At 37.3% G+C, this 12,598-nt stretch overlaps 1 protein-coding gene across 7 annotated transcripts in view; it reads right to left on the reverse strand.

Moving 5' to 3' along the window:
• TRPC4 (transient receptor potential cation channel subfamily C member 4) overlaps positions 1-12,598 on the reverse strand; it is a 228,386-nt gene that overhangs the window by 21,646 nt on the left and 194,142 nt on the right. For all 7 annotated transcript variants that reach the window (XM_509635.6, XM_009426907.5, XM_009426911.4 and 4 more), the window contains one exon: positions 5,025-5,338. In XM_509635.6, the coding sequence (XP_509635.2) occupies positions 5,025-5,338 (314 nt within the window). The remainder of the gene's footprint in view (positions 1-5,024; positions 5,339-12,598) is intronic.

Here is a 12,598-nt window from a genome sequence, read left to right on the forward strand (position 1 = left end):
CCTTCCTAATGATAGCATTTTATCTCTTGCTTTGAATATATTGCTCAACATATGCTTTATACAATTAGCTTGTTTCCCTGATTATGTATTTACAGCCAGAAAAATTGAACGTGTAAAAAAGTAATGTATTCCACTGTTGAAGTTTTCCTCTATCCCATGGGACTAAAACAATGAGCAAACATAAATTAATAAAAAATTCATCTGAATATTTTATCTTTAGTTTATAAGCAAAAATGAAATATTAAAATAATGTATGACTCCAACTGGCCAGTTACAACCATTAGGAATACAGCTCCAACAAATATAAAAGGGCTTTGCTTAATGAGACAATACCTGTCACAAAGCCTGTGCCCCTCTCTTCATAAGAAAGTAACTTACCAGGGGCTAATAGCTTAAAATTGCACATAGAATAGTTTCAACAACTAAATATTTTGTGTTTTTTGGTAACATGTAGTTCTTCTCAGGGTAATGAGAAAATAACCTGGAAAGGAGCAGGAGGAAGTATGTATTCACTGGTGGGAAACGGCATGAAGATGCATAGAAGACATGGATCACAGCCTGACACTGGGCATTCAGTCAGGGAGAAGACCAGAAAAGGCCTCCTGCAAAAGGTATATCTGAGGTAGGATTTGGAAAAAAAAAATTGCCACATGGAAGGGCAGAATAAGGCCATTCTTGAATAAGAGAAGAAAATAACGTATTTGGGGATTTATATTTATAATGCATCAGGAAATATTGAAGAGTAAAGTGTTAATGGGGGATTGAAAGATGAGACAAGAAAAGGAAGTGATACAGAGGATGTTTGTCTCTTTCAAATAGCATGTTGAAATGTAATCCCTGATGTTGAAAGTGGGGCTTAGAGGGATGTGTTTGAGTGATGAGGGTGGATTGTGGGTTGCTCACAAAAGGCTTAGTGTCATCCTAGGAGCAATTAGTGAGTTTTCACACTATCAGTTCTCACAAGAGCTGATTGTTGAAAGGACGCCTGCACCTCCCTCCCTCGCTTCCTTCCTCTTTCCCCCTGTGATGCCTGTTTCCCTTCACCCTTTTGCCATTAATGGAAGCTTCCTGAGGCCCTCACCAGAAGCAGATGTTGATGCTGTGCTTCTTATAGAGTGTGCAGAACCATGAACCAAATAAACCTCTTTTCTTTATAAATTACCTAGTCTCAGATATTTCTTCATTGCAACAAAAATGGACTAAGACAGGAGGCAGGGGACAGGCAGATCAATGAATGATCTAAAATGTCAAGCTAAAGAATGTGGCAGTATCCTGTAAGAAATGGGAAACCATTTTGGCACTTTAAACAGGGTAGCCTCAGATATTAGTTTAGAAATATAATGCAGGAAGCAAGATGGAAGACATATGAAACAAGGCAGAGACCAGGGGCAGGGGTACTTAGGTTTGGGCATTCCCATGGAGAGCAAGGGGAAGACAGTGCCAAGATAATAAGAGCAGGAACAGACATTTATTGACCGACTACACATGGAATGGATGAGAAGAAGGTAGGATCTAGAATAAGATAAATGTTTTTGATGTAAGTTTCTGGGTGGATTGTGGTGATGTTGACTAAGAAAAGGAATTAAGCAGGAGGAAGAATATGTTTTAGAGAGACTCTGATAAATTCTCTTTGATTGAATTTAAGTCTTCAGGAGGCATGTAGAGACAGGTGTCCACTAGACAGCTGAATATATTGTGCAACCCGAGGATGGAAATTAGTGCTAGTAATATAAATATGGAAGTCATGACTTAGACATATAGAGCCAATTCCAAAAGCATAGATGAGTTTTCATAGGGGTACTGTTAAAAGGGTCTCAGGTTAGCATGCTAAGACATACCACTATTTAAAAGCAGTAATGAAAATAAAAAATTATCAGAGTATACTTAAGGTTAGGGTTAGAGTAAAGTGAGAAAGGCTAAAGAAGTAAGATTTGTAGTGAAAAAGGTAATAATATAGAAGTTAAAAGGGGCAAGATTTCCAAAAATGGAAGTGTTAAACAGGGTCAAATGAAGCCGACACATTAAGTAAAATGTCAGCAGATAAATGTCCATAGTTAATGGTGATAAGAAGGCTCTAAATGATAATTTTTAGAGCAGTTTTAGTGGAATGATGGAAGCAGAAGCCAAATTATAATTGGATGAAGGCTGAGTGAGAGGTGAGAAAATAAGATATCTTGTATAGGCTTCTTTTAGGGTTACTTGGATGAAAGGAATGAAACAGGAGTGGTAGCTAATGGGAAACATTGGGTTCAAAATTTCAACAAAGTTTGAACCTGAGTGGAAGGAATAATAGAGATGAAACCTTATGAGAGATATGTGAGAGATAATCCTCTACCGTTGCCAATCATGACGATAATAAGAGTAGCTACCATTTTTGATGACATTCTATGACATGCACTGCGTTAGGTACTTTATATGAATTAGTATACTTTTAACGCTCACATAGAATAAGGTCTCAGAAATAGTGGGTAGTGAAAAAGAGCCTGAATTTATGAAATGTACAGAATTCAAAAAAAAAAAAAATTAAAGACCAAAGAAAGCACAGAAGTAAGATGTAGAGCAGGGGCCCCAAGGGTATCACTATATACCCTGTGACAATGACTGATGTCCGTTTTGCTTAAACAGAGTCATCAAGGGACAGGTGACTTATGCCTAGGACCTCCTGCTTCCTAATGCTAAGGGCTAGTGATATACATGTACTTTAGTTTTTCAATATCCTGAAGCAAAAAATAATTTGTGGCTTGCAGATTTATATTATATTATTTAGAAAAAATAATTCAAGTGCAATAACTGATTCATTTGGGTTGAATGATATAGGCCTATAGTATTTAAGATATGTAATTATATGTTGCTTTTCATGACAATAGAGGAAATCATTGGTAGAGACAAATGAAAGAAATGCATAATCCCAATAATCCAGTATATTTGATTTTGGAATAAAATTTATATTAAGCATTTTACATCATGCTTGTCTGGCCATAATCTCCTTTGATTTATGTTATAATTAGTTTGTAATATGTTATTACTTACAAAGAAACCAATATAGGGACAAAGAAATTCCTAGGAATTTTAGGGGATCATAAATCATGACAGTGTTACGTATAACCTATTGATTGCAGAGGAATCAGATAGGTGAGAAGGGTTGGGTCTGGGAACCAGAGCTTTTCCCTGAAATAAAGAGGACCTGGGAGTTAACACAGTTTTAAATGCTACGTGGAAGTTCTTTCTGGAAGGCAAAGGAGGAAGTCAGAAGGATATGGCAACAGGAACAGATGGGGTGGTCTTGGCAAGCAGTTTGCACCAGGTTATGCAGCATAAAGTAAGAAGAAAGTTGCGAAAGAGCATTCACAAGGGTTCTCCATCAGAAATCCAGGAGACCAGCTGGCAGACAGACAAAGATTGTTAGAGCAGAACTCTCATTTATGAAGGAAGAGGTTGGTGGGGTCTGACCATTGTAAATCTCTAATCCAAGTTTCCCTGGCCAAGTTGCAAGTCAAGAACCACAAATAAGACGGGAGCCAGAGGGTAGGGGGTGGGCGGGGGAGGAAGAGAAGTTCAGATATCAAAATTGAGATGCCATCCTAGGCCATGCTAGTTATGAGGATGTTTTTGCAAGGGATTTCATTGAATTCCTCCTGCCCAGGGTCAGAAGAGAGCAGTGGGAAGATGTCAAGACTGAGTGAACCGGTCAGGCCAAGAAACTGCTGCTTAGGAATACAGGATCAAGAAGGAGCTGGAAGACCGGTGAAGTGGCTCATGCCTGTAATCCCAGCACTTTGGGAGGCTGTGGTGGGTAGATCCCTTGAGGTTAGGAGTTCAAGACTCTGCCTGGCCGACATGGTGAAACCCTATCTCTACTAAAAATACAAAAATTAGCCGGGCATGGTGGTGGGTGCCTGTAGCCCCAGCTACTCGGGAGGCTGAAGCAGGAGAATCACTTGAACCCTGGAGGCAGAGGTTGCAGTGAGCCGAGATCACACCACTGCACTCCAGCCTGGGCGACTGAGCAAAACTCTGCCTTAAAAAAAAAAAAATTATGTTTTCTTTAAGATCCATGGATGTATCAAATCTATTTCTGAAAAAAATGAGGTATCAATGGCTGACATTTAAAAATTATGTGCAAATAAAAAGATGATGAATAATTAAAATGAAGTTTTAAATATTGGGGCTAAGATAAAACAGATGTAGAATTAGACCAACAAGAGCATTTTAGCTGTAAGTGATTTTGTTCACGTGATATTATTGACTTTTTTGTTACTTGAGAAATTACCATCCTCTCTTATGGTATACAAGACTCTATGATGGCTCATGAATAAGGTGTGACTTTTAAAGTCACCTACAAAATGACTGTGTATTCAAACGTGGTTACTGTATGGAGGAAAATCACTTCACTTATTAATTCAGCTACTGGTTAACCGTCTGTTTGTCACAGTGGGAAGGAAATGGGACAGATATATAGAGGAATAGCCTATGAGAGCTGTGTGACCATCAGACACAGTGCCCATGAAGCTGTGTGCTGTTAGCAAAGCCCGTTATGAGAATAACTGAGAGAGCTGACAATAGACACTGTCTATTGCTCATCCAGCCATAAGGGCACAGAGAGTTTTGTGTGCATGACAGTAATGGCTAGATTAGTCTTAGATTTCCATTTGCACTATTTTTAGATGGTTAAGTTTTTGTGTAGGAAACTAGAGAATGAAAGAGATACATAAACGGACTTTAGTACCTGGAAAACACATGAGGAAATATTAAAATCTACTTGAATTTTCCAACATGAGTGGTTTTACACATGTTCTATCTTTTAATGTACGTGTAAGCTTTTGTAGTATATAGGCTACCTTTTTAAATTCTACATCAAAAAAATAGTATCTATTGCTTTCTTTTTCATGAAGTCATTTAGAAGAAAAGATGATTTTACTAAAATTTAAAATAAATGTGTCAGGTATTCTTTTTCCTGCCGGAAGTTTTCATTTCTATTCAAAGCCATGTACAACATTACCAGTAGAAATGTCTATTAGACTTACGTTGAAAATGCATTATTCTGCTTTTCACATCTTATGCCTTTGCAGGTTAACCCTTTCGTTTCTTCATAATAGAAGTACAATTGATTTAGGCCATTTGCAAATGCTAGCAACACAAGGCAGTATATGAATAGAAACTTCAAAATGTCCAGGAGCATTCTTCCCAGAGATATTTGCAGAGGTCCCAGGTGAGAATTCGCAGTAAACAGTGAGATCAGACGCAGAGAACTGAAGATGTTTGCAATAGCAAATAACGCCTCTGCCACCAGAGTGGGATGCCACATGTCCCATGATTCTCGTGGATTAAGGGCACTGTACTGGAGAAAACAGAGAAACAAAGGGAAAGTAAAACAAACGCACGCATATAAATAGATCAAGGTCAGACCCAGAAGGAAAACTATTAAATTTTGAACAAAATAATTGATGACTTTGTTTTCGATTTTTGAACACACTTGCCAATTCTAGAGGAACACATGTAGGATACAAATTACATATAAATGAGTACAAGTAGTGGTTTGTTGCTATGGAAACAGAAATGACCAATATGGGCAAAAACCATCAGTGCTTCCTCTCTGCTATGTCCTAAATGTAAATACAACCTAACTTACAAATCGTCCCGGCAGTCGCTGAATTGCTAACTTTTTACATTTAATATGCAGGAAATATAACATTTATCTGAATGTTCCTTAAGTAGGTAAAATATATGATTTGAGAAAAAAATTGCTACTGTAAACTTTGACCAGCAATTATTTAAAAAGTAAGCAGGTTAATTAAAATGTCAGATTTGAATTATCCTGCTATTAAAACATATAAAAAGCAAAATAAAATTTAACTGTGTACTATTGAGGTAAATTTGTATCCCTTTTAAAAGAGGGTCAAGGCCTGGCGCGGTGGCTGATGCCTGTAATCCCAGCACTTTGGGAGGCTGAAGCTGGCGAATTACCTGAGGTTGGGAGTTCGCGACCAGCCTGACCAACATGGAGAAACCCCGTCTCTACTAAAAATACAAAAAATAGCCAGGTGTGGTGGCGGGCACCTGTAATCCCAGCTATTAGGGAGGCTGAGGCAGGAGAATCACTTGAACTTGGGAGACTGAGGTTGTGGTGAGCTGAGATCACGCCATTGCACTCCATCCTGGGCAATAAGAGTGAAACTCCATCTCAAAAGAAAAACAAAGGGTCAAATATGCTCTTTTAGATATTGCAGTATGAAAATCTGTAATTAAATCTGTATTAGAACTGAATAATAAATTGAATTATTTGCTTCATACACATCACTGAAAAATATATCTAGACAACCAAGATGTTTTTCCAATGAAAAGAAAGTTAGTGCTACTCTGTCTGAGTCCCACAGAATGTTTTTTATTCTTTTTATAGCACATTTTACATCAAAGAGCTTTACAAATGTGAATCAATTAATTCTCCTTGAAACTAATAGATAGTATTTTTTAATCTCTCTGGGGAGACAATGTATTATAGGCTCCTGATCTTATTCAACACTCAGACTCTTGCTTGACTGGCAGTGTAAAACAATCAAGTTTGAACTAGAAGAAAATTATTTTCTATTTTTAAATCTTGATAAATGTTCTTGAACATTCCCACACATAGCTTCCGCATAAAATAGCTAATTACTGAAGATATAAAAAAAAAAAAAGTTAAGATGTTTTTCTCTTTCATTATGACAAGTGTCGGAGTGAAATTGGTTACTAAACATTACCTAATTCTCTGCTCTTAGTCTCGCTATGTATGATGCCACCTTTTCTTTCAAAGACCAAGATCACATTGTCCTTCCTTCCCTCACTTCTCTCTTAAAAGACACACATATTTAAGTCCGTAACTATTGATAGCTGTCCCCCTAAAATTGATAGCTAATTCTATCAGTGATACAATTAGCTCATAAATATTTATACTTGAGAAATATCCCCCTATGTTGGTAGCTAATTAAATTTCTCTTCATTTAACCTAATATAGCTCAGGACTATATTTTAAAATACACAAAAAATGAAACAAGAAGTATTCTTAATAATGCAATCATTTTCTTGAACTTCTTAGAACATTTAGCACAATGCCCTGAATATCGTGGGTGCTCAAGAAATATTTTCTCCTGTCAAGTATTCATAGCCCGGTGAGGCAGACAGGCACAACTAATTACAATAAAAATGCTCTAAGAGATTAACACAAAGTGGGGTGGGAATAGGGAAGAGGAAGTGATTAATTCTGTCTGGGGCTTCTGAGGCTAGGAATGGTGAGAGATGATGTGTTGTCAAAGCTTTAAAAATCCTTCAAATCTAGGAAAGATGCTATGCATTGCTTTAGGTTTAACATCCAGGTCAGCTGGATGTGGATCCATCATCACATTATGACTAGATCAAGTTCTATTATGGACCTACTCTGAAAAGAGCCCGTCTTGGTAAATTATCTCAGCTGAGACTAAAAAAAAAAAAAAAAAAAGATACGTAAGAGGAAGGTTTTCCATATTTACAGATTCTGCCCCAGTGTGATTATTTAAGTTGATTTCAGAGTCTACCACTTCTAGTCATGGCCAGGAAAAAATGCTGCATGAATATATTCACTTTATGCAAGGTCAAGGCTTTAGGCAAAACATTGCTGGCATCTGGGTTAAAGGATGCTTGAATGGGAAACAACCATTGGAAGTTAAAGATGGAGACCTCCTGAGAAACTTAGGATCATCTTCCCAGAAGCTATGTGCTTACACTCTCAGAATAATAAACCTAGGGACCTTTGCCTCCCCAGAGACAATTTATTTACTTTAGAAAGTTGAAGTCTTTCTCTTTTCTTCTCCACGGGGAAGACAGCAGCTGGCTCAGCTGCACGGTATGAGTTCTGAGACACATATTTTCCAAGCTCCTCTCCTGTGGTACAAACTCCTGTATACACAGGGTACATCTGGCTATTAGGTCCCCCACTGGGGACTGGGGCATGGGGAACCAGTGCTAAGTTTGCTATGTAAGTAAATAATTTGTCTGTTCTCTGATCCAAAAAACCTCATTTCCTGTCACGGATTAAGAGATATAAATATGAAGTAATTATCTCTGGATTTTATTCTTCTTAAATTTTGCTTTTTGAAATTTTTATCCCATCCTTCACATAGATATTTTCTTAAGTTTTTAGCTATAGTCATCATTTAACAAAGTGATTTTTATAATTACAAATTGTAATATTCTTTGAATTTGTAGCGAATAATTGTAATTCTTCAATCAGTCGATGAATTTTCCACACCTATTCTTAGGAATTAAAATATTAATTTGAATTTTAAAAAATTTCTTTGCCTCTGCTATTTAAGAGCAATTTACAAAACCTACTTTCCCTTTTCATCTTTGCATGTTTGTCTTTGAGTGGCCTCTTCTCAGTCTCCTTGGGAAGTTCCTCAATCTCACCTGCCCCTTAAAAGTTGAGTTCATTTTTCAAGCTTCCTCTCTTCTCATTCTACCAATTCTCCCTGGGTGTTTTCCAGGATTTCAACTCTCAATGACTATTCTCAACTATACATCTCCAGCTGAGACTTCTCACCTAACAGCCCTATTCTGCATTGTACTGTCTGGTTGACTTTTCCACTGGGATATCTCACAGGCATCCCAAACTCACAGATCGAAAGTGTAACTCACCACCTTTGCATCCTGAAACTCTTTCTCCATTTACCCCTTCTGATCTTATGAATGGCAACAGGTCACCAAGTCAGAATTTGAGGTTCCTCCTAGAATCTTTTTGTCTAAAATCCCAGCATCTAAACCCAAATCTTATGTAGGTTGCTTCCTTCTCTTCATCAGTACCCTCACTGTTTTAAAATAGTACCTCTTATTTCTCAGATATAACTGCAGCACCTTCCTCACTGCTCTCCCTGCCTTAAGTCTTATGTCCTCCATCATCTATGTATCTCCTCAGGAATCTTGTTTTTTGAGACGTAGTCTTGCTCTGTCGCCCAGGCTGGAGTACAGTGCCGCAATCTCGGCTCACTGCAACCTCCATCTCTTGGGTTCAAGCACTTCTCCTACCTCAGCCTCCTGAGTAGCTGGGATTACAGGCACCCACCACCATGCCCAGCTAATTTTTACATTTTTAGTAGAGACGGGCTTTCACCACAATTGGCCAGGCTGGTCTTGAACTCCTGACCTCAGGTGGTCTGCCCGCCTGGGCCTCACAAAGTGCTGGGATTACAGGCATTAGCCACGGCACCCAGTCCTCGTCCAGAATCTTTTAAAGAACCCAACCAGCCCATGTCACATATTATTTAATGTTCTTCAATCACAACATTGTCCTTGAGACGACCTTCTGATTTTTCAACTTGCTACATAAAGCCTCTATGTTCTGACTTCTTTTAAAGATTTAACTGCCATTTGGCTCTAATTAGGCACCTAATGTTTTGGCTCAAACTTTCACTACTGGTAATTCCTCAAATTGGTCACAATTCTTACCAAAATGCTTTTCAATGAACATTGTACCATTTTTCTAGAATGAATTTAAATTCCAATTATTTTGTTATTCATTCATCAAGTATACATGAGTGTGCCTGCTCTGTGTCAGGCACTATCTTCGGGGTTCATGGTAGTGATCAAGGAAGATGCCATACGGGTTTACAACATGGTGAAGTCATACATTAATCAAGCCATGCTAATCCTTTACCCCGACGGCAGATGCATGGACACTAGGATCCTGCTGATCAGAGCTGACAGCTCCGTGTTGTAAAGTAATCCTTTAGGAAGAAATCGAGAACTACTTTAAACACACATAGGTTTTCTAGGATCATTAATTCCTGTATTCCTCCTTCTCTCATTTATTTGTTTTCAGTCTGTATGTACCCTAGTTTGGTTTTGCCCCAAGCCTTTATTTCTATTCAGATTCCTTTGAAAGAGAATTGCTTATTTTGCAGACCTATATAACAGAGAGATACTTTTGGATCACCTGTCAGATTCTTATGCAGGGAGCTTTGTCTAAGGCATTTTTAGGTGCTGGACATCTAGTAGAGTGTTTTATACATGATAGGAACTCAAAAAGCACTCTGGGGAGAAGAATTATAGACATATTCAAAAACAAAGTGGTTAGAGAATATGGATCATTTTTATAAATGTATCTTGACACAGATGTAACACAGAAGATTTGGGAACAGTGAGATGAGTATGAGAGGATGAGATGAGTTGGAACCAAGTCATGAAGAGTTTAGCAGGAGTGTTAAGAGAGAAAGATGAACTGAATCATAATATTGGATCAGAAGTTTATTGAATGTAGGAAAATATGTTAGGCTATCTTTATATCTTCTGTAGTCTCTGATGCATACTTGTGAATGTCAAGTAATAAATAGAAATGAGTAAAAATTAAATTAATATGAAATAAAAATATTGGTCAGTGAGATTAAATAAGAAACATATATTGGTTTTAATGTGTGCTTTACATGGTGAAATCTTTTCCCTTTCTAGAAATTTATCAGATAATTAAGTAGTGAAAGACCAAAAAGACCAGTGTTTATACTGGCATATTATTTTCTCTTCAAGTACATAATTCTGATTAAACAACTAAGATTCAAATCTTTATAGCTTTCTGCCATAAAACTAAAGAATACCTTAGACAATCCCACACTTTGGGGAGTAGACTAAAGTTACATCATTTATAAAATAGGAAAAACACTTGGCCCTTTTCTAGTTAATAAGAGATGGGATCTATGAGACATGCAGTTAGAACAATTTAGAAGAACGGTGCTATAAAGAAAAGCCACAATGATGGTTAAAACAAATCTTCTTATTAATAAAAATTTTGATTTTTGAAAATATTATTTAAATTACACAGCGAAAAAGGTATTAAAATCTAATCATTTCTGCCAAACTGTTGAAGATAAATATGAGAAGTGTTACATACAGAAAAGGGGCTGGATAATATTTAGAAATAAACCAGCCCTAATGAAACTGAAGTAACATTTTATAACTGTGGTCCCCAGGCATCAACAAGCTCCAGATTAACTAATACTTCATACACAGTGAAAAGAGAAAATGATTGACAAACTTTCCTCTAGAGGGTTAGGAGCAATTTTTTAAAAGTTTATAACCCATGAGCTTTAAATGCTAATAAATCAAGATACTCAAGAAAACACCACAAAACTCTGCATGTAAAATGGATAATCTTGAAGTCATACATATTTTTATGCTCTGTCTTTGCACATTATAATACTGTTGCATTGTATATAAAAATTGAGAGCAAATACTGCGTTTTTATATTAGGTTCTATTTTATGGAATTAAATGTTTATTGATTTAATCTTCAGAAACATTCTATTATGTTTGATTGTTATTATTGTTTTACAGCAGAGAAATTTGAGGCACAGGTTCAGTAACTTGCTCCAAATCACATAGGTAGGAAGTGATATAAGTCGTAGTCACAGCAATTCCATGGCCTTGGTTAGAAGGGCTGTTTTGTGTGCATTTTAAAGAAAGATCTTTCTTGCAAGTAGATGGATTGCAAAAGTATGAATGTCATGAACTGAATTGCATCTCCCCAGATTGAGCCCCCCAGTGTGATGGTATTTGGAGATGGTATTTTTGGGAGGTAATTAGGTTTATATGAGGTCATGAGGGTGGGCTTTCATGATGAGATTAGTGTCCTTATAAGGAGACACACCAAAGTTTGCATTCTGTCCCAACCCCTTATGCCCTACCCCCACCAGGTGAATGTGACCAACCTTCTACAAGTCAGTGAGAGAGACCTCACCAGAAACCAACCATGCTGGAACCTTGATCTCAGGCTTCCAGCCTCTGTAACTGCAAGAAATAAATTTCTGTTGTTTAAGCCACCCAATCTATGGTATTCTATTGTGACAAGCCGAGGTGACTAATACAATGGAGAAATTAAACAAGGCTGGCCCCCATGACAGATGTTTCTAAAAGGTTCTTTTTCTGAAAAGAACAATTATAACAAGATTTTCTTTTTTTGTAGGATGATACAGTTTTTTTTGGTCCAGTTCCATGACTTAACCAAAAGGACCTATGAATGGACTTTGTTCCTGTTCAGGAATCCTCAGATAGGAGGTAGAACCTATACAATCCTAGCAGAGGTCCTAGTCATAACACCGGTAATCCCGTCTGAAGCAAAAGAGGTGAATCTATTATTTACTGCGGAGAATTATTAGCATGATTTAATCTACCTCATATTTCATAATTACTGAATCACATATCTTCCAGATGTTACTACCTAAATTTGTTCAAGTCTAATCTTCTATCATCTTCTCCTATGTTCACTGCTCTATTTCAGGCAATCATCATCATTTGAACCATTCCCTGCATAAATGACCTAAATGGATCCTTATAATTTATAGGGTAAAATAAAAGCCCGATAGCAAGATGTGGAAAGTCCTTCTCACCTTCTCCCTGCCCACATTTTTAGGATCATCCAAAATAGATAGTGAACTCTGCTTGTTAAACACTCTGACTTTTGCATATTGTGCCTTTTCTGTCTTGAATGCTCATGCATGTTCATGATCATGATAGATATCCACTTGTACTGTCCTCTGTATAATTCCATGTCATTACAGAAAAGTTCAGTTCCTTCTCTCATGTTACAGTAGCCCCTCTTATAG

Source organism: Pan troglodytes, chromosome 14 (genome assembly GCF_028858775.2).
Source record: "Pan troglodytes isolate AG18354 chromosome 14, NHGRI_mPanTro3-v2.0_pri, whole genome shotgun sequence".
Lineage (NCBI taxonomy): Eukaryota > Metazoa > Chordata > Mammalia > Primates > Hominidae > Pan > Pan troglodytes.